The sequence below is a fragment of the Arvicanthis niloticus genome, chromosome 6 (genome assembly GCF_011762505.2).
Source record: "Arvicanthis niloticus isolate mArvNil1 chromosome 6, mArvNil1.pat.X, whole genome shotgun sequence".
NCBI lineage: Eukaryota > Metazoa > Chordata > Mammalia > Rodentia > Muridae > Arvicanthis > Arvicanthis niloticus.
In genome coordinates this window covers 47817907-47841413 of record NC_047663.1, presented here as the reverse complement: position 1 = coordinate 47841413, position 23507 = coordinate 47817907, and the positions used below count along the sequence as shown (strand labels likewise).

Genomic DNA, 23507 nt, shown 5'->3' with positions numbered 1-23507 from the left:
CAATTGGAAGTGAGGTTTGTTATTTGGGGCATTGAGATTTTTGTTAGGAACCCCATGGTTCTTGAAAAGAGTATTCTCCCCCCCCCTCTCTCTCTCTCTCACACACACACACACACTCATATATAGTATATGTATTTCTAAGTGTGACTATGAAATAATCTATTTACCTATGACCTTTCCAAACATCTTGACTTTTATTTATCTGTGCTTCTTCTTTCTCTGTATTACCCACCTTCCTCCATAGTTAAAGCCCTTCCCCTGTTTTTCATCTTTCCCCTTCATGTCCCACTATTCCAGAAAATACATGACATCAAATACTAGTAAGTTTTCAGGTTCAAGGGAAACCCTCATTCTCAATTGGTAGGATTGCAAACTGATGTAGCTACAATTTAAACTAGTATGAAGCATTACCCAAATATAACAATTTCCTCCATGACACAGCCATACACTCATTGGCATGTACCTAAAGGAATCAATACACTCTTCTAGAAATAATTGTTGTCTTAGTTAGGGTTCTATTGCTGTGAAGAGACACCATGACTATGGCAACTGTCATAAAGGAAAACATTTAATTGAGGCTGGCTTACAGTTTCATTGGTTTAGTCCACTATTGTCAGGTGGGAAGCATATCAGAATGCAGGAAGACATGGTGCTGACAGAGCTGAGAGTTCTATATCTAGATCCTCAAGCAGCAAGAAAAGACTGTGAACCACTAGTCCTGTTTTGAGTTTCTGAAAACTCAAAACCCACCCATAGTGACACACTTCCTCCCAGATGTTGACATCTACTCCAAGAAGGCCCCTCTCCTAGTAGGGGCACTACCTATGAGCCTATGAGGCCATTTTGTTTCAAACCAGGAGACTTGCTTACCCATGTTCATTGCATTTCTATACACTGTAGCTGTAAAGAATCATCCTAGATGTCCTTAAAATGATGGATGGACAAGAAAAATGAAGTGCATACATGTGATTCTATTCAGCTGTAAAAAAAAAAAAAAACCAAAAAGGAAATAATGAAATTTTAGATAAATAGTTGGAAATGAAAAATATTACACAGGATTGTAACTAGATGCAGAAAGATAAATGCTTCATGTACTTTCTTATTTATGAAACTTAGCTCCAAGTATTTATATTTGAGTACACAATGTCAAGAACCAGCATATGCCAGGCATGCAAGGGTTAGAGAAGGGGTATAAAAAGGTTCACTGTTTAAATTTTTGCCACTGTATTATTTTTGGTGACAGTTGTAAATTTGTATTATTGCCATTATTTTTCTTCAGCATGGCTGTTGTTGGGCTACAGGAAAGCTACTGGGTATTTTTTTAAATATATAATTAGTTTGTATCCTGCCACTTTATTGAAGATTCTTATGTGTTCTAAGAGTTTTCTGATGAATTCTTTAAAGTCTTTTATGTATAAAATTACAAATAAAGATACTTTCACTTCCATTGTAGTTGATGATTTTGGTTTTGTTGTTGTTGAGATTGTGTTTCTTGGTGTAGCTTTGGTGGTCCTAGAACTCACTTTGCAGAGGAATCTGGCTTCAAATTCACAGAGATCCACCTGCCTCTCCATGCTGAGTGTTGGGATTAAAGATGTGAGCCACCACCACTGTGCTGACTGTCTTTTTCCTCCAATCCATTCTTTTCATTTTTTTTAATTTTATTTACATTATATTTACATTTCAGATTTTATTCCCTTACCCCATTCCCCCCTCCACCCAGAAAGCCCTCATCCCATCCCTCCTCCTGTTTCTATGGTGGTGTGCCCCCACATGCCCCCCACTCCCACCTCCCCACCCTCAAATTCCTCCACGATTGCTGTTCAGCCTTCATGGGACCAAGGATCTCCTCTCCAACCTATGCCCAATAAGGCCATCCTCCCATACATATATATAGCTGGAGTCATGGGTCCCTCCTTGTGTGCTCCTAGGCTGGTGGTTTAGATCCTGTGGAGCTCTGGTTGGTTAGTATTGTTGGTCTCCTCTTGGTGCCACCAACCCGTTCAGCTCCTTCAGTCTTCTAATTCTCTTTTGGGAACCGTTAATCAGAACAATGGTTAGCTGTGAGCATCTTCCTCTGGATATGTCAGACTCTGGTAGACCTCTGAGGAGATAGCTATATCAGGCTCCTGTCAGCATGCACTTCCTGACATCCATATCAGTGTCTATCTTTGGTGACTGCACCTGGGATGGATACCAAGGTAGAATGGTCTCCAGACAGCCCCTCCTTGAGTTTCTGTCCACACTTTGTCTTCATATTTTCTCCCTTGAGTATTTTGTTGCTCCTTCTAAGTAGGACCAAGGCATCCACACTTGGTCTTCCTTCTTCATAAGTTTCATGTGGGCTGTTAGATGAATCTTGGCTATTTTAAGCTTTTGGGCTAATATCTGCTTATCAGTGAGTAAATACCATGCGTGTTCTTTTGTGATTGGGTTACCTCACTCAGGATTATATTTTCTAGTTCCATCCATTTACCTAAGTTGTCAAGATGTCCATTTTTACTAAGTTAATCCTGCCAATCCATGAGTATGGGACATCTTTCCATCTTGTGGGATCTTCTTCTTTGGGGAGCTGACAGAAGGCGGCTATCATTCTTGCAGCCATCTTGAGCCATATACCCTGACAAGAGACTTGCTTACAATAGCCTACAACAGCTGAGCACACTCTGATAACATCTTGTTTTAGATACCCAGGATTTTCCCTTGGGTGTGTGAGACTTAAAGGTGTATGACTTAAGGGTGTCACTTAGAGATCAGATTTATAGACAAGACTTAAAGGTGTGCTTTAAGGGCTTGACTAAAGTCATGGCTTAGAAGTGAGACATATAAAAGGTGAGAGGCAGACAGAAGAAATTATTAGGCATTAGGCAGAAGAACTTGAGACTTGAGACCTGGAAGAGAAACTAGGAATTAGACACTTGAGATTCGCATCTAGGTATTAGACACTTGAGACTTGAGACTAGAACTTGGAACTGGAAACTTGAAACTGGGAGGCACTAGGGACTAGGAACTAGGAACTAGGGATTAGGAATACAAGACTTGGGACTTGGAGAGAAGAAGAGAGACTGAAGAATAAACAGGATTGAATCACTCTGTCTGGTCTCCATTCGTCATGTCCATACTCTCTCTTTTGATGAACCCTGATCCTTGGACTGGAGCAGCTCGGGGCAGTGCAGGCTCTAACAGTTTAGCCCCCAAGGCTTTTGGCAGTGTGGGTTCCAACATTAATAGTGCGGTCCCCAACATTTTGGCCCCCAAACATGGGGCAGAGCGGTTCTCAACATTTTGGTGCCCAATGTGGGGCAGCTCAGTCCACAACATTCTTCAATTTCTTTCTTCAGAGACTTGAAGTTCTTGTCATACAGATCATTTACTTGCTTGGTTAGATTCACTCTAAGATACTTTATATTGTTTGTGACTATTGTGAAGGGTGTCATTTCCCTAATTTCTTTCACAGCCTGTTTATCCTTTTAGCAGAGGAAGGCTACTGATTTGTTTGAGTTGATTTTATATCCAGCCACTTTGCTAAAGTTGTTTATCAGGTTTAGTTCTTTGGTGGAAGTTTTAGGGTCACTAAAGTATATTATCATATTATCTGCAAGTTTGACTTTTTCTTTTCCTATTTGTAGTCTTTTGACTTCCTTTTGATGTCTAATTGCTCTGGCTAGAACTTCCAGTACTATATTGAATAGGTAGGGAGAGAGTGGGCAGCCTTGTCTAGTCCCTGATCTTAGTGGGATTGCTTCAAGTTTCTCTCCATTTAGTTTGATGTTGGCTACTGGCTTGCTGTATATTGCTTTTACTATGTTTAGGTACGGGCCTTGAATTCCTGTTCTTTCCAAGACTTTTAACATGAAGGGATTTTGAATTTTGTCAAATGCTTTCTCAGCATCTAGTAAGATGATCATGTGTTTTTTTCTTTGAGTTTATTTATGTATTGGATTACATTGATGAATTTCTGAATATTGAACCATCCCTGCATTTCTGGGATAAAGCCTATTTAATCATGGTGGATGATTGTTTTGATATGTTCTTGGATTCAGTCTGTGAGAATTTTATTGAGTATTTTTGCATGAATATTCATAAGTGAGATTGGTCTGTAGTTCTCTTTCTTTGTTAGTTATGTCTTTGTGAGGTTTAGGTATGAGCATAATTGTAGCTTCATAGAACAAATCGGGTATTGTTCCATCTGTTTCTATTTTGTGGAATAGTTTGAAGAGAATGGGTATTAGGTCTTCCTGGAAGGTCTGATAGAATTCTGCACTAAAACTATTTGGTCCTGGACTTCTTTTGGTGGAGAGACTTTTAATGACTGCTTCTATTTCTTTAGGGGTTATGGGCCTGTTTAGATGTTTTCTCTGCTCCCCGTTTAACTTTGGTACCAGGTATCTTTCTAGAAAATTGTCAATTTCATCCAGACTTTCCAATTTTGTTGAGTATAGGCCTTTGTAGTAGGATCTGATTTTTTTTTTTTAATTTCCTCAGTTTCTGTTGTTATGGCTCCCTTTTCAGTTCTGATTTTATTAATTTGAGTACTGTCTCTGTGCCCTTTGGTTAGTCTGGCTAAGAATTTATCTATCTTGTTGATTTTCTCAAAGAACCAGCTCCTGGTTTTGTTGATATTTTGTAGAGTTCTTTCTGTTTCTACTTGGTTGATTTCATCCCTGAGTTTGATTATTTCCTGGCATCTACTCCTCTTGGGTATATTAGCTTCTTTTTGTTCTAAAGATTTCGGGTGTGCTGTAAGGTTGTTAGTGTATGCTCTCTCCAGTTTCTTTTTGTAGGCACTTAGAGCTATGAGTTTTCCTCTCAGTACTGCTTTCATGGAGTCCCACATGTTTTGGTATGATGTGTCCTTATTTTTATTAAATTCTAAAAAGTCTTTAGTTTCTTTCTGTATTTCTTCCTTGACCAAGTCATCATTGAGTAGACCATTGATCAGTTTCCACGTGTATGTGGGCCTTTCATTGTTTTTGTCATTATTAAAGACCAGCCTTAATCCATGGTGGTCTGATAGGGTACAAGGGATTATTTCAATCTTTTTGTATCTGTTGAGGACTGGTTTTGACCAATTATATGGTGAGCTTTAGTAAAGTTTCTTTTATATATGTGGGTGCCCTTGCATTTGTGGCATAGATGTTCAGAATTGCAAGTTCCTCTTGGTACATTTTTCCTTTGCCAAGTATGAAGTGTCCTTCCTTATCTTTTTTGATTACTTTTAGTTGAAAATCAGTTTTATTTTATATTAGAATTGCTACTCCAGCTTGTTTCTTGGGGCCATTTGCTTGGAAAATTGTTTTCCATCCTTTCACTTTGAGGTAGTGTCTGTCTTTGTCACAGAGGTGTGTTTCCTGTATGCAGCAAAATTTTGGGTCCCGTTTATGTATCCAGTATGATAGTCTATGTCTTTTTATTGGAGAATTGAGTCCATTGATACTAAGAAATATTAAGGAAAAATGATTGTTGCTTCTTGTTGTTTTTGTTATTAGATGTGGATTTATGTTTGTGTAACTATCTTCTTTTGGGGTTGTTGGAAGACTACTTTCTTGCTTTTTCTAGGCTGTAGTTTCCCTCCTTGTGTTGGAGTTTTCCATCCATTATCCTTTGAAGTGCTGGATTTGTGGGAAGATATTGTGTAAATTTGGTTTCGTCATGGAATATCTTGGTTTCTCAATCAATAGTGATTGAGAGTTTTTCTGGGTATAGTAGTCTGGGCTGGCATTTGTGTTCTTTTAGGATCTATATGATATCAGTCCAGGATCTTCTGGCTTTTATCATCTCTGGTGAGAATTCTGGTGTAATATAGGTCTGCCTTCATATGTTACTTTAACCTTTTCCCTTACTGCTTTTAGTATTTTTTTCTTTTTTTGTACATTTGATGTTTTGATTATTATGTGATGAGAGGTATTTCTTTTTTGGTCTAGTCTATTTGGAGTTTTATAGGCTTCTTGTATATTTAAGGACATCTCTTTCTTTAGGTTAGGAAAGTTTTCCTCTATAATTTTGTTGAAGATATTTACTGGCCCTTTAAGTTGGGAGTTGTAGGAAGCTGCTGTTAGCAGTGGCTATACAATTATCTGCGCAGTTGCTAGGCTGATAGGCGGGCCATTAGTCACTGCCAATCCCGAGGCATATTGGGTGGTGAACGAACAGCCAACCAAAAGTGAATACGTCACTCTAGGGTGTATTTAAGGGAGCCTCTTCCGGTTTCTTCCGTCTTTCCGCTTTTGCTGTTACAAGAAGTAAAGCCTCGTCTGTAGTGATACCCGATTACTGCCTCCGTGTCCTTATTCGCGGGCGAAAAGGGATTTTGGGGGCGCGCGTTACAGGGAGTCTTCACCCTTATCTATACCTATTATCCTTAGGTTTGGCCTTCTCATTGTATACTGGATGTCCTGGATGTTTTGGGCTAGGAGCTTTTTGCATTTTGCATTTTCTTTGACAGTTGTGTCAATGTTTTCCATGGTATCCTCTGCACATGAGATTTTCTCTTCTATCTCTTGTATTCTGTTAGTGATGCTTGGGTCTATGACTCCTGATCTCTTTTCTAGGTTTTTCTATCTCAGGGTAGTCTCCCTTTGAGATTTCTTTATTGTTTCTACTTCCATTAGATCCTGGATGGTTTTGTTTAATTCTTTCACCTGTTTGGTTGTGTTTTCTTGAAATTCTTTAAGAGCTTCTATCTGTTTACCTGTGTTCTTAAATTCTATGAGTGTTATTTATGTCCTTTTAAAAGTCCTCTATCATCATCATAAGAAGCTACTTTAATTCTGAATCCCACTTTTTCATTGTGATATGGTGTTCAGGACTTGCTGTGGTAGGAGAACTGGGTTCTGTTGATGCCAAGTAACTTTGGTTTCTTTTGTTTATGTTCTTGTGCTTGCCTTTTGCCATCTGGTTAGCTCTAGTGCTACCTGCACTCACTGTCTCTGACTGGATCCTGCCTTTCCAGTTATCTTGCTTGTGTCAGAACTCCTCAGGGTCTACATGTCTCTGTGATCCTGTGATCCTGATCTCCAGCTGCTCTAGGTACATCCTCTAGATGTCTCAGGATATGGTGTCTCCACAGTAGCAGACCAGCTAGGTGCCTGCTGCTGTAAATGCAGTGTCTCCTCTAGGATGTCTCTGGATAAGATGTCTTCATGGGAGCAGACTGGCTAGGTGTTCACTGTTCTGAGTGTAGTCTCTCTTCTAGGATGTCTCAGGATATGGTGTCTGCTGCTTTGAGTTCATTGGCTCCTCTTGGATGCCTCAGGATGTGGCATCCCCTGCTCTGTGGTCAGTGGCCTCTCTATGATGTCTTGGGATGCTCCCAGGGGAGCAGACCAGCTGGGTGTCTTCTCCAGCCACAGAGATCCGGGCAAGGTGAAGAAGGGGAGTGGTGTTCTGCAGGGGCAGGGTTTTGGTACCTGGCGGTCCCTGTGGGGTAGCTGCTCCCAGATGTAGCTCTGGGTTGTAGGGCGGTGGGCGAATGATCATCCTGCAGCTCTGAGGTCAGTGGCCTCTCTAGGATGTCTTGGGATGCAGTTTCCACAGGGGAGCAGACCAGCTGGATGTCTGCTCAAGCCACAGGGATCCCCTTTTCATTTTTTAAAATCTCTAATATTAGTTTTTCCCAGCTTCCTATTCCAATGAAACTTTAATAGAGTTCCTCAATGTGTGGTGAACCCCAACCAAAAACTCATTATAGTTCTAATTCACCACTATATTTTTCCAATATTATGAATATAATATAAAAATTTTATATGCATGACATGTGATATGTGACACCCCCCCAATGGTTCAGGACCCACAGGTTGAGAAACACTGCTCTAATTGCTCTATGACTCCCTGGGCTGTATTGTATAGGAGTGAAGAAAATAGATGTCCTTACTTTATTCCTGATTTCAGTGGAAATGTTTTGAATTTTTACCCAGTAAGCATAACATTGCCCATATCTTGGCCATTTGTAGTATATATCATGTTGATATATATTCTCATCAAGACTTTTATAGCACAAAGGAATCTTGTATCTAATTAACAAGCTTTCTTCTGTATCTGCTGGATCATATGGCCTCTGTCCCTGGACCCCTTTTGTGTGACCTAGTATATACTGATTTTTATATGTTGAACTTAAAGAATAAGTATTGGGTTAGAAATCTCAAGACCAATTTCTCACACTAAGTTCTCGATGCAAGGGATTTATTCACCCCACATGGACACAGGACAGGTTTAAGAGACAAAGCTAGCAAATAAAACAAGATAGAGAAGAGGACGGGAACAAGGAACAAAGGAGAATGGAGAAAGGGGGCAAGGAAGATAGTTAACTGGTATTTGTACTGGAGGAAAATGGGACAAAGAACTGCTGTTGGATAGAGAGGAGACAGACATCAACCCTTGACTTCACCTGCATCACCACCTAGTAACAGCTGGAAGTACAACTTCCTGTAATAAATTCAACAACAGAAAAAGAAAGTCCTTTGGTTTCAAAACTTATAGTGGCAACTGAGCTTTTCAGACAAGAATGTAGTCAAAAATCTAAAATATACATTAACTAAAATGATTCAGATATTCCATGCCTGAGTACATGTTCAAAGAAACATAAAGCAGCATTTAAGAAACATAAAGCAGCTTTTTGTGTGAGTTCCTGTCTCTGGATACCATGTGTCACTTTGTCTTAAGGGGGTTAGGGGTTGCTCTACAACCTGTCTTCGGTTATCTCAGTTCAGGTGGAAAGCTGAGGAGTGGTGTTCACAGGCAGAGGGATATGTAGAAACACACATACCCATACTTCTTGTCACACAAGTGGTAGTTTCCAAACCAGGGGGGCTCATCTAAGTGCTCTTAGGCAATTAGTAAATAAAGAATATCTTATATATACACCCTGTGGAATTTATTCTATAATTAAAAACAATAAAGTCATGCCATTATCCTTGAGATGGAATGAAGAATATTATGTCAAATCAAGTATGACAGTTCTAGAAAGACAAGCATCAGCTGTTTCACCTTGAGTGTGTAACAAGAACAAAACATGACATTAAATTGTAATTATTAGAGAGTATGACAGAAAACACACTTATAAAGTGGGGGAAGATAGATAGTGAGAGAACATAAGAGAAATAGTATGTTAAATAAGATCAATGCAATATATATATACATATATATATGTATATATATATATGATAATGAAATCTATTCTGTGAACTATTAATATATACGAATAAAGTGACATACATGTACTTTAAGTTTCCTTATAATTGAGTCAACTCCCTAGCTTTTTGTGTGAGTTCCTGTCTCTGGATACCATGTGTCACTTTGTCTTAAGGGGGTTAGGGGATGCTCTACAACCTGTCTTCGGTTATCTCAGTTCAGGTGGAAAGCTGAGGAGTGGTGTTCACAGGCAGAGGGATATGTAGAGCCTGGCTCAGAAGAGACAAGTCTTTGATAATGAATCTCAACTTGGTGAAGCTGGATTTCAACTTGGTGAAGCCGGGTCTCCTCTAACCTCTGATGGATAAATTGAGTGAGCTCATTGAGCACACATGGCTCAACAGTGAAGATAAGGCGGAGAAGAAAGGGGCCAAGGATGGGGAGAAAATAGTGTAATAGGACAAGAAATCCAGTCCACAACATTTGTCTTGGAGCTCTTGTCACCTTCATTACAGTCACAGGGATCACCTGACTATTTTTTGATCCCTCTTGCTCCTGGGGGGTCACAGAGACCTCCCTCAGTCAAGATGGAGAGCAGCATCCATGTTAGCAGCAGGATCATTTTTTTGATCATCTTGGTCTCCTGAAGGAGAAGCATAGTGGGGTTTCTTAGGGCAGGGGGACTCCCTGGAAATGTCATTGTCAGACTTTCTTTGTTGAGGCATATAATTTATCTCTCTGGCTGGTATCCAGATTGGTATTTTTTTCACTTTGGGTAAATATGCAGCCGAATCCTCTCCGGGCTGTCAGGAGTGGGTCTGGTCCTCTTCATGCTCTCATATAGCTCATATCAAGCTATAGGAGATGGAGGGGGTCCAATGTCTTTGAAATGGGGACAACTGAGGATTTTCATTTGAAAAATTTAAAATATTTAAAGTGAATAATGCCTTTTTTAGCTGATCATGTAGGGGTAAACTCTCCCCCTTTTGTTTTTGTAACTGAGACTTTAAGGTTTGATTTTGTCTTTCAACAATTGCCTGTCCTCTTGGGTTGTAAGGGATCCCCATAGTGTGGGAGATCTACGTATGGAGAAACTCTGAAAAGAGTTTGCTTGTAAAACACTGGCCATTAACTGTTTTAATTTGATCTGGAAGTCAGAAAATGGCAAAACATTGAAGCATAGTTAATAGCATGTTTAGATTTTTCTCCAGCATGGGCCAATGCCCAGCATGCATGGAAGAAGGTATCAACAGTCACAAATATATATTTTAGCTTTCCAAATGGGGAATAGTGAATAACATCAAAATTATTTGCCATAAATTATTAGGGCAGAGTCCTCAAGGATTGCTCCCCATGGGCTGAAAGAATGGCTGACAAGACCTACAGGTACAAATGATCTTTTAAAGGTCTTTTATTAGGACCTGAGGATATTTATGTCTGAGGCCCCTCCAGTTGACATGAGTTAATGAGTAGAACTGAGTCACCTTGCCAACAGTATGGCATTGGAAGCCCGAGAGAAGTTGATCTGCCAGGCAGTTTCTGGAAGATAGGAGCTCTGGGAGGTCTTGATGACCTTGAAGGTGTTGGAGAAAAATAGGATATTTGTTTTAGTAGGGTATGAGCCTGAATCATGGGATGGAAGGGGTGATATGGTTAGAATCAAGCCTAATATGAACCTCTACCAAATTAGGCAGTAAATTTACTACATAGAGACTGTCAGAAAACAAATGAAAGGAATCAGAAATCATATCTAACACCATAACCACGGCAAACAATTCTTTAAATTGAGCAGAGCCCTCAATTTTTGGAGGTCTGACTTTATAGGCAGTAGACTTTTATCTGATGAGGAAGGGTGGGGGACAACAATGGAGGACCCCAGGCTCCCACCATCAGTAAAGATAGGGACTATGTGAACCTTGGGGAGTGGGATGGAATTTTTGGGATTAATATATTCTATTGGCTGAAGCTCAGATGCTGGTGGTACTGTATTTGCATGAGAAAGAATTCCAGGTTCTGCGTTATGTGACTTGTGATCACCTAGTTGAGAGTCATGGTTAAGTACCCCAAAGCAGGCATGGAAACAGGAATGGAGTTAGCTCTACTGCTGGCAATCTTAAAGTCTGGGATTTCTGGAGTTTGAGCATCCTCAACCTCATCAGTACCATGTTCATTCCTCTGGTGGCATGGTCAACATGCCCTACATAAGGAAATCTTTGTCAGGAGCACATCTGACAGAAGACTAATATCCAGAAAATATGAAGAACTTAAAAATGAAGCAATCAAGACAACCAATATAATCAGACAAAAGGATCTACATGGAGAGTTCTTGAAAAAAGACATTACAAATGCCAATATATACTTTTTCAAGTATTCAACATACCTTACCACCAGGGCAATCAAAATGAAAACTAACTTGAGAATCTCTACTACTCCAGTAAGAAAGGCCATTATCAAGAAAACAAATGTCACTAAATATTGGGAAGAGACTTTTTCACTGTTGACCAACATGTAAACAGTTACATACAACACATATTTTAGTATTGGCATTTCTTAAGACCCAAAATAAAATAACATATTATCCTGTACCCCTCAGCATACATTCTAAGTACTCATATCTTCTCTAGGGATGCTTGCATGGCAATGTTTATTGATGCTCTACTTTCAATTGAAAGGAAATTAATTTGTCTTAGATGCCTAAAGATCATGAATGAAAAGTGAAAATATGTACCTATATACAGTTTGATTAATTCAGGTGCAAATGTTGTGATGTACACATATTTGTTGAGCCAAATACCCAGAGGTAGCAAAGTTATAGATCTTGGAGAAGAACCTATTATTAAAATAGCATAAATCAAATCAGTAATATGAAAGGGTTTTAAATTTTCATTTTACATGCATAAGCCTTTTTGCTTTTATATATCTTAATAGTGCAACACTGAATGACCGTTGCTAACAGCAACCAAAAGAGGGTGTTGGATTTTCCATAATTAGAGTTACAAATATTGTAAGCTGCCTTATTAGTGCTGGGAAAGGAACCTTGATCAGCAAGTACTCTTAAGCACTGAGCTATCTCTCTAGCCCCACTAATAACTGGTATATATTTGTATTTATGTGCAATTGTATATAAAGTACACTAAAAATGATGACTTATGAGGAGGGAAAAATGGAGGCCATTGGGGAGAGATAGACAAGGGTAACAGAATATATATGATTTGAAAGTCTGTGTGAATACCTAATTCCAGCAGGGTTAATGCAGAAACAGGGAGCAAAGCATTGGGATAAAAAAGGTATTGAGCAGAGGGCTAACAAACTAAGTGTAAATAAAAATGCCCTAAAGAATTGAATTTGAAGGGTAATATACATAAAAATGGTTTTTCATTTAAATTAAGCTAAAAATTAAAAAGCAAAAAACCTAATTTTTAATGTATAATTGCCATATGAGTGAGTACATACCTACATTGATTCAAAAAATGGTTGAATATTAATATTCACAGAATGGTTACTTCTCTTTGTCCCTAAGTGGAAAGAACCATCACCAAATGATTATGTAAATAATTATGGCATATCTATACAATGACATGCTATTCAATAATAAAAAGTCAATTATTATGATGTAGAATTATACAGACATACCCTGAAAACATGCAAATAGGAAGAAGCCAAACGTGAGGAGCTTATATTCAAAGAAATATCAAAAATAGAAAAATCTCTAAGAACATTAAGTAGAGTGGAATTGCCTGTGGATGTTTGGAGGTGACACTATGTGTGGGTGGTCACTGGAATCCTTTGGGGAATTATGGCTTCAAAGTTAAGAAGAAGTGAAGAATATTAGTGAAGATCTCAGTACTTAGGAATGGTTGAACTAGAGCTTGGGCTTACCATCCAATCACCTTGTTTATCATGTCATCCAATACTTAGAGAATAGATGGCATTATTCTTCTTCAGATAATTAAAACTAATTGATTGGCCAGCAAAATTCAGTTGTTCTAAACAACCAGAGCAGTTAGCACTGTGTCTAACCCTGAACACATACTTACTATTTCCACATTTACAAACAAAATTTAATCACTCATAAATAAATTAATCAACTGAAAATAATTTAAAAGCATTGTTAATTATCTCTAAGATCCCAAATAAAAGTAAGATCAATAAGGACCAATATTACCTGGAGGTTGAATGTTGAGACCCATGCACCAAAATGTCAAGGCCTGTACTCTGATCCACGCTTAGAGCTACTGTGTTGCAAACCCTTCTGCCCCACGCTTTGGGGCCAAAATGTTGAGGACTGCTCTGCCACTCCGGTCCATGGGTCAGGGTCTAGCAAGAGATGTGAAGAATGGAGACAAGACAGAGGTTCTGATCAAGTCTCATTTATTATCTCTCTTATTGTCTCAATGACTGTCTCTCCTTGAAGGGAAGTCTGGGGTATTTATACACTTTGTCACATGCCTTGTAGGCTCGTGGATACCACGTGCCTTGTAGGTGTGGATATGATGTATGCCTTACAGGCATGTATAGCATAGATAGCATGTGCACCATGCGCCTTGCAGGAGTGGATATCACGTGTGCCTTGCAGCTGGGGGCACTAAACAGCAAAACAAGATATGTGGAATAAACAAGATGTTTATCAGAGTGTGCTTCAGCTGTTGTAGGCTGTTGAAACCAAGTCTCTTGTCAGGGTATATGGCTAGAGATGGCTGCAAAGCTGATAGTGAAGACCCCCATACTTGGAAGACCCTTCCTCAAGTCTCAGGAAATTGCGACCACCCAAAGATCACAAGAAACCATACCTGGATGCAATCAGCAGAGGTTTATTAGGGAAGAGCTGGCAGCCAGCGGTCTGACTACATACTCATGCAGGAGTAGAGTTTGACCCCACCCGCCAGTCTGAGGAGAGTTTTAAAGGGAAAAACCACACAACAGGGGAGTGGGAAGGGGGTGAGGGGTTGCCAAGGATACAAAACATAAAAATAGTGGAACATTTCAGAGGTACTCACCCTAAATGATTAGAGTCATGTGAAAATCACTCTGCACACTCATTCCTCTCAAAAATGTAGTCCTACCATGTCATTATCAATTATTTCATGTTAACTATTTTCACTTCTTCAGGCTATAGCCCCACCTAGATGGCTTGCATCTTTCTCTGTGGTCAGGAATGTGTCTTCCTGCCTTGGGCCTTTCCCACCCATAGGTGGGCCTACTGCCTGAGGCTTGAGGAATGTAATCCATAATGTCCTTCACCCGGAATGTGTCCTGGGGTAGTGAAAATCGTACATTCAGTTCTGCTTTCTGGAACTTGCATTTTTCTGCCCAGGTCTAAGGGCAAAGAAAAAGTCTACATATATTTTATAAAATGGTCTTTATAATTTTTCACTCTACAATAGTTGTTTTCTAGCCACTTTCTGCTAAAAGTCGGCTCCCGACAGTTCAATGTTTGTGTTTCCTGCCCTTTTCACACATTGGTACAAATAGAATGTTGGACAATGAAGTTTAAATTTTTTCAGAAAGTTGTATATCTTCTCCAATTCTTCTTACAAGTAGTCAGTCATGTTGAATTGAGATGCTGTTATTGGAAGGTTCCCAGTGTGTGTGGTTTTCTGTGGTCTCATTGTGCTTAAAAACTACTGTTAGGCTGAAAAGATGGCTCAGCAGTTAAAGGTTAGGCTCACATCTAAAACCATAAAAACTACTGATGGGTTCTTATGCAAATTTTTGATGTATAAAACACTTTAAATCATTAATAATCAGAAAATTCCTGATAATATGGCATTCTTTGCAGTTACCCTTTCCCCTATCCCTGTTAAGAAAGTGGGTTCCGGTCAACAGAAGTCATGCTGATTACCTGTTCAGGGAATGTGTATGCATCTTTACATGTTTTATTGACTTTCTTCTTGCTGCTATTTATGTATTAGTTTTTTGTTGTTATTAAATTCTACATTTGCCTATGTGTAGCAAACAGTGATCAGTGACTAAAACTGGTTTCCACTAGAGATCTCTGAGGTTAATTGGTCCCAGAAAGGTCCTGAGTAATTCTTATGTCTTTAATTACTTATATAGGATCTGGACTCCTTTGGGATGCTGGGAACCTAATTCTCATGGATGGCAGGAGGGATATGGGTAGGGATGATGCAGATAGATGATTACATCGGGTGCTATTCCTGTGTCCACAAATAAAATTACAGTGATCAGGGTCACGAAGCAGAAAATATTACTCAGCTTTAGCAGAGTTGGGTACAGTCAGAAAAAGAAGCAGATGTCTCGCTGTCAATTCAAATTCCTGTGTTATTCATGACAGTTTCCCAGGTATGACAGATTTCTTCTTTGCTCTGTCTCCCAAGACCTCCAAATCCTGTGCTAGTATTTGTTTCATGGTCATCATGTATCCCATTCATATTAATGCATTCATTAGAATTACTCATTATGAACTTTTCTATCTATAGCACACCATTTCAACACAGCTCTGTGAGGTAGAGTTCAGTGCTGTAGTACTAAAGCATTGTTTAATATACTTACACCTGTAGGGTCTTAACAATATCTGAACTTTGTCCTCCCCAGGTAATGATTATTTTGTCTGTACATGTTCACAAGTATTTGTTTTAATGGTAATGTATGTGATTGGTCCTAAGTGCAGTCTATCAAGAATGGCATTATCATCTAGGTGTCCGTGTAAATATATAATTAAATGTATGCAACCAAAGTCAGTGCTTCTGCATATTCCAAACATATATGCAGGTGCACAAAATGTTAGAAACATATCCCTTATCATTTGCATGTGTTGTTTTATTTGAGAACTGTGGGCTTAACAACTAAAGAATTTTCTGAAGTTCATCCATCCATCAGTGGTAATAGTTGCTGGTGGTTTCTCTGGGTACTGATTTTTCAAAACTTGCCTCCATAAAACAAAAGGACTGTTCAAATACAGGGAAGGAGAAACTTGGGCATTGTGTCACCTGCCTGTCATCCCAATGCTCATGAATCAGAGGCAGTAGAGTTAAAGGTTTGAAGCCAGTCCAGAATATATAAGGAAATCATATTCAATGGTGCTTGACTTTTTCCCTTCACAGTTTCCCTTTTGTAATGCTAGTCCATAATATCTAAGTGTGCAAACTATGATGTCAGCTGCAATAAATATGTCTGTGAAGATGCAAGCAGTCAGACTAGGTTGTAGCATTTCAGATAAAGCTGGCTAGATTTCTTGAAGTTTCTCCTGTTTTGTCAGCTTTCAGAGATGCAATAAATTAATTAGCCAGAGCTGTCCAGAATTATAGAATGACAAACGTGTTTCTATGTGTGTTTGTGTGTGTCTGTGTGTACACTCAGCAATTTCACTAGGGTACAGACTGCCCAGTATTATAGACTAATAAGAACATTTGAATAACTGCCTAGAACATTGGAGTACCTGATAAGAGTAGGCATTATCTATTTAGCCATGTATCTAAGGCAAAATATGCAACATTTTCTACACTTAAATGTCTTTGCCAGCCTAGGTACTTCATGTGAATGCATGAAACTCACCATGTGGTATAGTGTGAGTTACTTTACCCAAAGTCTAGAGATTTAAATGACATTTAGAGACTATCTGCTTAGCAACCAGGATTTTTCCAAATAGGCATCACTGTTTAAAACACTTGATGTATAAATTCAACATCATATACAGTATAGACATTGCAGAATAACTCAAGTGAAAATTCCAAAGTAACTTGTTACTTCTCTTTTTATAATTTATAAAAGTTTTCATTTTATCTGTGTTCTACACCAATATATATGATATTCTGTGGATTAAAACATATAGATATTATATGTAGTCACTAGTATTACTGAGATTGCAAATGATTAACCCTAAAACCAAAGAAGTACAACATTAGATCTCTGACAAACAGTATAGAGTTTAGAATTTATTGCTAAGTATTCAAGACTTTCTATTTAAATAGGAATGTTTCTACATTTGAAGTTAAAGCAATCTGTACTAGTTTGAGAAGCAGGTAAGAAACATTCATTGTCCAAATTTATGCATCATGACTGGCACTGGTCCTAGTTGGAGATTAAGAAAAACTTTAAAAAACCAAACAGAATGAAGGCACATGTGGCCTTTCCTGTGTATAGTTTACAACTGGTGAAGATAGCTTAAAGCAGTGACCAAAGTATTGATTGTGAGGTATATGTATAGGTTTCTAGGGAGAATGTCTTATGTAGTATAGTGATACAGAATACATTTAGCTGAATCAATAATCTTAATATATTAGAATGATCAGATGAAGAGAAAAATAGTGGGATTTAAAGGCAAGAGAAGGATGAAGCAAATAAAAAATTGTGGGACATGAAGAGATTGACTGCAGCATTGAACGAGGAGAGAAACTCATATGGGACCCTGTAGGATGTATGACTGGTACCTATGAGATAATGAAAGAGCATCTGTGTACCTGATAGGAACTTTATCTTTACCCTCAGAGCAACAATGGTAATCTGAAAAATAAATCAGAAATAGGTGAAGGAACTCCTCTGTTAGAATTCCACAGTGTAAATGAAGCATGTTGAAGGAGAAGAGAAGGGTCAGGAGACATGAGAACAAGGACATGTTTGAGTCTGCCTCTGTTTTTCAGTAAAGACAAGATGTGTTAGGAGCCACAATATAATCTGCCACCCCAAGTTGGCGCTACATTGATCTGCGCAGTTGCTAGACAGAGAGGCGTGCCATAGTCACTGAATGTTGGGTGGTGAGCGAACAGCCAATCAGAAGTGAATACGTCACTCTAGACTGTATTTAAGCCAAGCCCCTTCCTCAGCTCACCCCTTCCGCGCTTCTCCGCGTTTTCCCACGTGTGTGAGACAGATTAAAGCCTCGTTTTGCAGTAACTACCTGATCTCTGCGTCTCGTGCTTTCTTTCCCACAGATGCAAGGCTCAGGGGGGCGCGTTAGAAAGATGTGGTCCTCATATATTGATATAAGCTCACAGAGAGGAAAGAGTGAAATAAGAAGAGAACAGAGAAGAGACTCTGGATAATGCATGACAGCAGTTTAATTCTTTTTTAAAGTATAGGGACGGAAATTCACATAGATCTGACTTGAACCTGAATTTCTTTGGTTACACTACAATAGAACAGAGATGTAGGAGAATGGGGAATGCTTTTAGAAAAACAGGAATTTAACTTAGGGCTTTTGAGCTTCTGCTGCCTGTCATACATGCAATAGACAGAAGATGATAGTTAACAGTAGAGCAAAAAGCTGTATGATGCAGGGACATTCAGGTCTGAGTTTGAAGTGGTAGTATAACATATTGGAGCATTTGAGTTTTTTTGAAATTTATCTAAAGTATGATGATAAAGTCTTTTGTAAATTAAATTAAATTAAATTAAATTAAATTTTTTTACTTATTCACTTTATATCCCCCCTTCTGGTCAATACTTCCCACAATCCTTCACCCATCCCTTCTCCTCTAAGTAGGTTGGGGTCACCCTGGATATTCCCCCCCCTCATCCCCTGCTCTTGCACTTGAAGTCTTTGTGATGATAGTCGATTATATCCCATGGACAGGTAACAACTTTTGGGTTAGCCCATATTCCAGTTGTTCAAGATCCACATGAAGACCAAACTGCACATCTGATACATAAGTGTGGGGAGTCCTAGGTCCAGCTTGTGTATGTCCTTTTAAATTCTTCAAGAACATTAATATACAAAATAACATAAAAAATACACATGTAAAAACTAGTTACTCAGGATGTTCAGGAATAAAAAGTGAAAAGCATTCATATCTTATTAGACATGGCATAGTCTTATCTATGAAATGATGAGAGATAGAAACCTGCAAAAGGTAGTTGGAGAAAAATCATTAATGATTGTAATGTTCACAGACATTGGTTCTGAGATTATAATTACTGTGATGCCTCTCACATCACATCTATTTTTGTAGAATATAGACCTTAGATATATATTTATTTAAAAATTTAAGAGATCCTGATATTTTCTCATTAGGATACTGGTCAAGAAGAATAATGAACAACAAAACTGTCATCTCTCAGTTCCTCCTACTGGGCCTGCCCATCTCCACAAAGCACCAGCACCTATTCTATGCCTTGTTCCTGGCCATGTACCTTACCACCGTTTTGGGAAACCTGATAATCATTATCCTTGTTCGACTGGACTCTCATCTCCACACACCCATGTACTTGTTTCTCAGCAACTTGTCCTTTGCTGATCTCTGCTTTTCCTCTGTCACAATGCCCAAGTTGCTGCAGAACATGCAGAGCAAGGACCCATCCATCCCCTATGCAGGCTGCCTGGCACAAATATTCTTCTTCCTGTTATTTGGATACCTTGGGAACTTCCTCCTTGTGGCCATGGCCTATGACCGCTATGTGGCCATCTGCTTACCTCTGCATTACACCAGCATCATGAGCCCCAAGCTCTGTACTTGTCTAGTGCTGCTATTTTGGATACTGACATCATCTCATGCCATGATGCACACCCTCCTCGCAGCAAGATTGTCTTTTTGTGAGAACAATGTGCTCCTCAACTTTTTCTGTGACCTGTTTGCTCTCCTAAAGCTGGCCTGCTCAGACACTTATGTTAATGAGTTGATGATACTTATCATGGGAGGGCTTGTTGTTATTATTCCATTCCTGCTCATTGTTATGTCCTATGCCAGGATCATCTCCTCCATTCTTAAGGTTCCATCTACCCAAGGCATCTACAAGGTCTTCTCCACCTGTGGTTCCCATCTGTCTGTGGTCTCACTGTTCTATGGGACAGTCATTGGTCTGTATTTATGTCCATCAGCTAATAACTCTACTGTGAAAGAGACTGTCATGGCCCTGATGTACACAGTGGTGACTCCCATGCTGAATCCCTTCATCTACAGCCTGAGGAACAGAGACATGAAGAGGGCCCTAATAAGAGTTATCTGCAGTAAGAAAATCTCTCTGTAGCACTTGTGATTGTTACCTGCTTTTAAACAATAAATATATTGATGTTAATATTTCATATCAGATATTGTCCCCTATTATAGGACCTACATGAAAGGTCATAATATATAACTGTTCAATACACAAGAGAGAATGTTTACCATAATAGGCAAAGTAAAGAAGATTGTCTTTGATATCTGGCTACATTTTCCTTCTTACCTTGGATTAAATGATCCTGGAAATGCACAGTGGAGGAGGTAATGTCTGATATAATCTCTATTCCTCTTAAGTTACTACAACTTTTTATTATTTTACCTTGACTTCAATGTTCACTGATGTTTCAGTTAAAATAATTTAAGTAATCGATTTATTATACTCAATAACAATAAAATATCTTACCACCTACCTTCCTTCTACAGATTTTCCCACACTTACATTGACATATTTTTTTCTCTTAACTCCTTTAATTCTTTTCAAATACATGTTATTCTTTGTGACTAGTCTTAACCCCAAACAAATCTGGAGGAATTGCTTTGTACAATAGTGTCACTGTTATAATTTTTTGACTTAATATGAAATTGATTACCATTCAATTGCATTTACTTCTCTAAGATGAAGGAAAGAGGAAAGAAAGAGAGAAGCTGGTAATGATTCATGGATGTTTCTTATTTTACTTTATAAACCATCTGTTTATAGTAGATGGCCCTTTTGTCCTTATGTCAATCTCATGGAGATAAAGAAGATTTCAAAGTCTGAAGAATTTGACATGTAGTGACTTCCCATCTCACATGGAGGGGCAATAGGCAAGCACATATGAGATTGTAGACCAATTTTACTATTTTACCTCACTTTTATAGAATGAAGAGATTTTCTTTATTTTTTTATTCTTTGTTTCACTGTGACATGGAATAACCCTCGTTCATTTATTTTCTCAGTTGTCCTTGGTAGGTGATGACCCATAAACCCAGTTCATTATATTCTGCTGAGCCCTAAACAAATACATCATCTCCATGTGAAGCCAATCTTGCCTCTAGGTCGTTTCAGGGAATGGAAAATATTTCCACTTGAGTTTTTGTGTAATTTTCAATAGGAGCACACACACACTGAATTCTTTTTGTTTCCACATAATCTTTCTTGTGTCTTTTAGCTTTTTTCTTTGATTATGATGTCATCTCCCACACAGTAATATATGTAAGCATGTCTACATTCTCCAACGTTTTGTAGTATAGGGAGTGTCCAGGTGTTCAGCGGTCTCTATAAATTGGCTAAGTTTTAGAAGCTATGCTTTGTGCTTCCCATAATTGTAGTTAACTCAGCCATTCTGGATTTCTGATGGGGTTGAAAACTTATAGTCTCATAGACAATCCTGGGTATTTACCTTGAGAAAAAAGATTTGAGTGGATGGTTTTCATCTGACATTCATTCTAAAGCCAAGGAAAAAGCCAGGTTCAGAACTAAGTGTTTTAGTTAGGAGAGATGACAGAGGTTCTGGTTAGTCAACAAAATGATGGACTGGGTATTAGGACTATCTTGTACCTCACTGGTACAAATTGGCATAATTATGCTCCAATTGTATTTTGAGAGAAAAGTTTTATTTTACCAGGAAGGGTGATATGTAGGAGGAGCTAAGGGGGAAGGAGTACTGAGAGGAAGAAAAGGAGTAAGGAGAGGAGGAGAAGAAGGAGAGGAGAAGCTAGGTGATGAGAGAGAGAAAGAGAGAGAAGGGGGGGCATCGAGGCAGATGTTTATGTGTTTCCACCAGTCAAAGATAGTTGATATATCTAGGTTAGGTATTGGGTTACACGTGTGATTGAGCATTACCAAACTTATAAAGCCTTTGATTAACATTTCAAAAAAGTGTATAAAGCAAAAAGGAAAAGGGGGCATGGGATAGGAGTTTTCTAGGGAGTGGGAAATGGGGAAAGGGGATGGCATCGGAAATGTAAATAAAATATCCAACAAAAAGAATACTCCCTATCTCTGCAATTGTCAGTTACCCATAGCTCTTCCTCTAGTGGTGGAATGTCAACTGCTGTTGGAATTGTTCAAAATGGAAATTTTAACTGGATTGATCTTGTGCATTCAAATGACCACAGTCCCTGAAACTTATGATTGCTCTGTCATCATGAGATTAGCATCTCACAGTCCTTGTCCCCTGTTGGGTAAAATGTTGGGGGGGGGGGTCTCACATCTACCCTGCCATGGAGCTATGGCCACTGCTCCGGAAGGCAGGCTGCAGGATGCAGAAAGTTTGACTGCCTTCACCACACATCAGCTCCAGGTGGGTGTCAGGCTGTAAGAAGCTGCTGCAGTGACATCGCTCCAGGGATTGGGGAAAGCAGTCTGAGGTCCCATGGGAGTCAAAGCTAGCTGGGGGTGGTGGGCAGTAGGGGGGCCCTGGGCCTGTAGCATGGCCAGAGACCATTTAGTTCTCAGGCTCTTGGGAACCCAAGCACTGCTGGAAGCTGCAGAAGATCTGAGAACCAAGTAGGGGCCACAGGAGATGGATTGGCCAGCAGCCAAAGGGGGAGGGGAGAAGCTCTGGCTGCGGCCCATGGTGAGAGTCCTTAGCTTGTTGCAGTAATTTGGCTTGGCTTGGTTGTGGGTGGTAGGCTTGGATTGGTGGTCGCTGTGCCTGGGAAAGCAGAGGTCTTCTGTGTGAGATTAGATGACAGCTCTGTAGGTGAAAGCCTTCTCCATTGCTCCCCAAGGTGGATCCCAAAGAAAAGAAGCAGTCCATGGTTTTAAGATGTTTATTGTCATGGCAAAAATTAGATGAGAAACTGTACCCCCCTTTCTCAGGGCGGAACTGAAGTTTAAATACCTCTTGCAGGGAGGAGGGTCTGGGAAGGAAAGCTTAACTGGCTAAGCTCTTCTGGCCTTTAGATACCTCATGAATATAGAAATCTGTCTTGAGGCTATATGACCTGTAGTCATGCCCTCTACCTGTGGAGGTGCTAGGGGCATTGCCTTACATCACTGAAGAATACAAATCTATGGAGGGCTGCGGACTCATGTCAGGAGCCTAGTGTCTGGGGGTGTGGTGAAATGCCTGCCATTCCCTAGAGTCACCTGCGGTCCCACCTGGGGACCCTCAGGATTACCTGGGGTCTCCAGGGTTTTCTAGCCTGTGCTAGACCAAAATCCAGGCTGCCTTTAAAGGTCCTACAGTTCACATCCCCTGGCTCTTCCAATCTTTGTACCTCTGCCCCCTGACACTTGGAGGAGGGATGGTCCAGATAAGAGCCCATCTATGGATGCGTATCATAGTCAAGTATTCTCAGCCATTAAACCTTTATTTCACTCAGTGTTAACCAATACCCATTAGGATAATGAGCTTCTCTGCCCAAGGCTGCGAGCAACACAAATCTATGGGTAAAAACATAAATATGCAGAAGTACATGACCTTTTTGCATGATCATTGGCATATGGCTTTTTAAGATATCTAAATGAAATTCACTCATTCAGTATCTGCTCTT

The 23507-nt window shown here is 39.4% G+C and overlaps 1 protein-coding gene across 1 annotated transcript; it reads left to right on the top strand.

Annotated features, from left to right (window-relative positions):
• The first annotated feature begins 15274 nt into the window (after positions 1 to 15274).
• Positions 15275 to 21354, top strand: LOC117710897 (olfactory receptor 1496-like). The gene is made up of 2 exons (XM_076935238.1): positions 15275 to 15432; positions 19100 to 21354. The coding sequence occupies exon 2, from the start codon at positions 19120 to 19122 to the stop codon at positions 20050 to 20052; it is 933 nt and encodes a 310-aa protein (XP_076791353.1). The 5' UTR covers positions 15275 to 15432; positions 19100 to 19119; the 3' UTR covers positions 20053 to 21354.
• The last annotated feature ends 2153 nt before the right edge of the window (positions 21355 to 23507 follow it).

What these genes read in the sequence shown, in the direction of transcription:
- LOC117710897 (XM_076935238.1), top strand. Translation starts at nt 19,120, where the DNA reads ATGAACAACAAAACTGTCATCTCTCAGTTCCTCCTACTGGGCCTGCCC.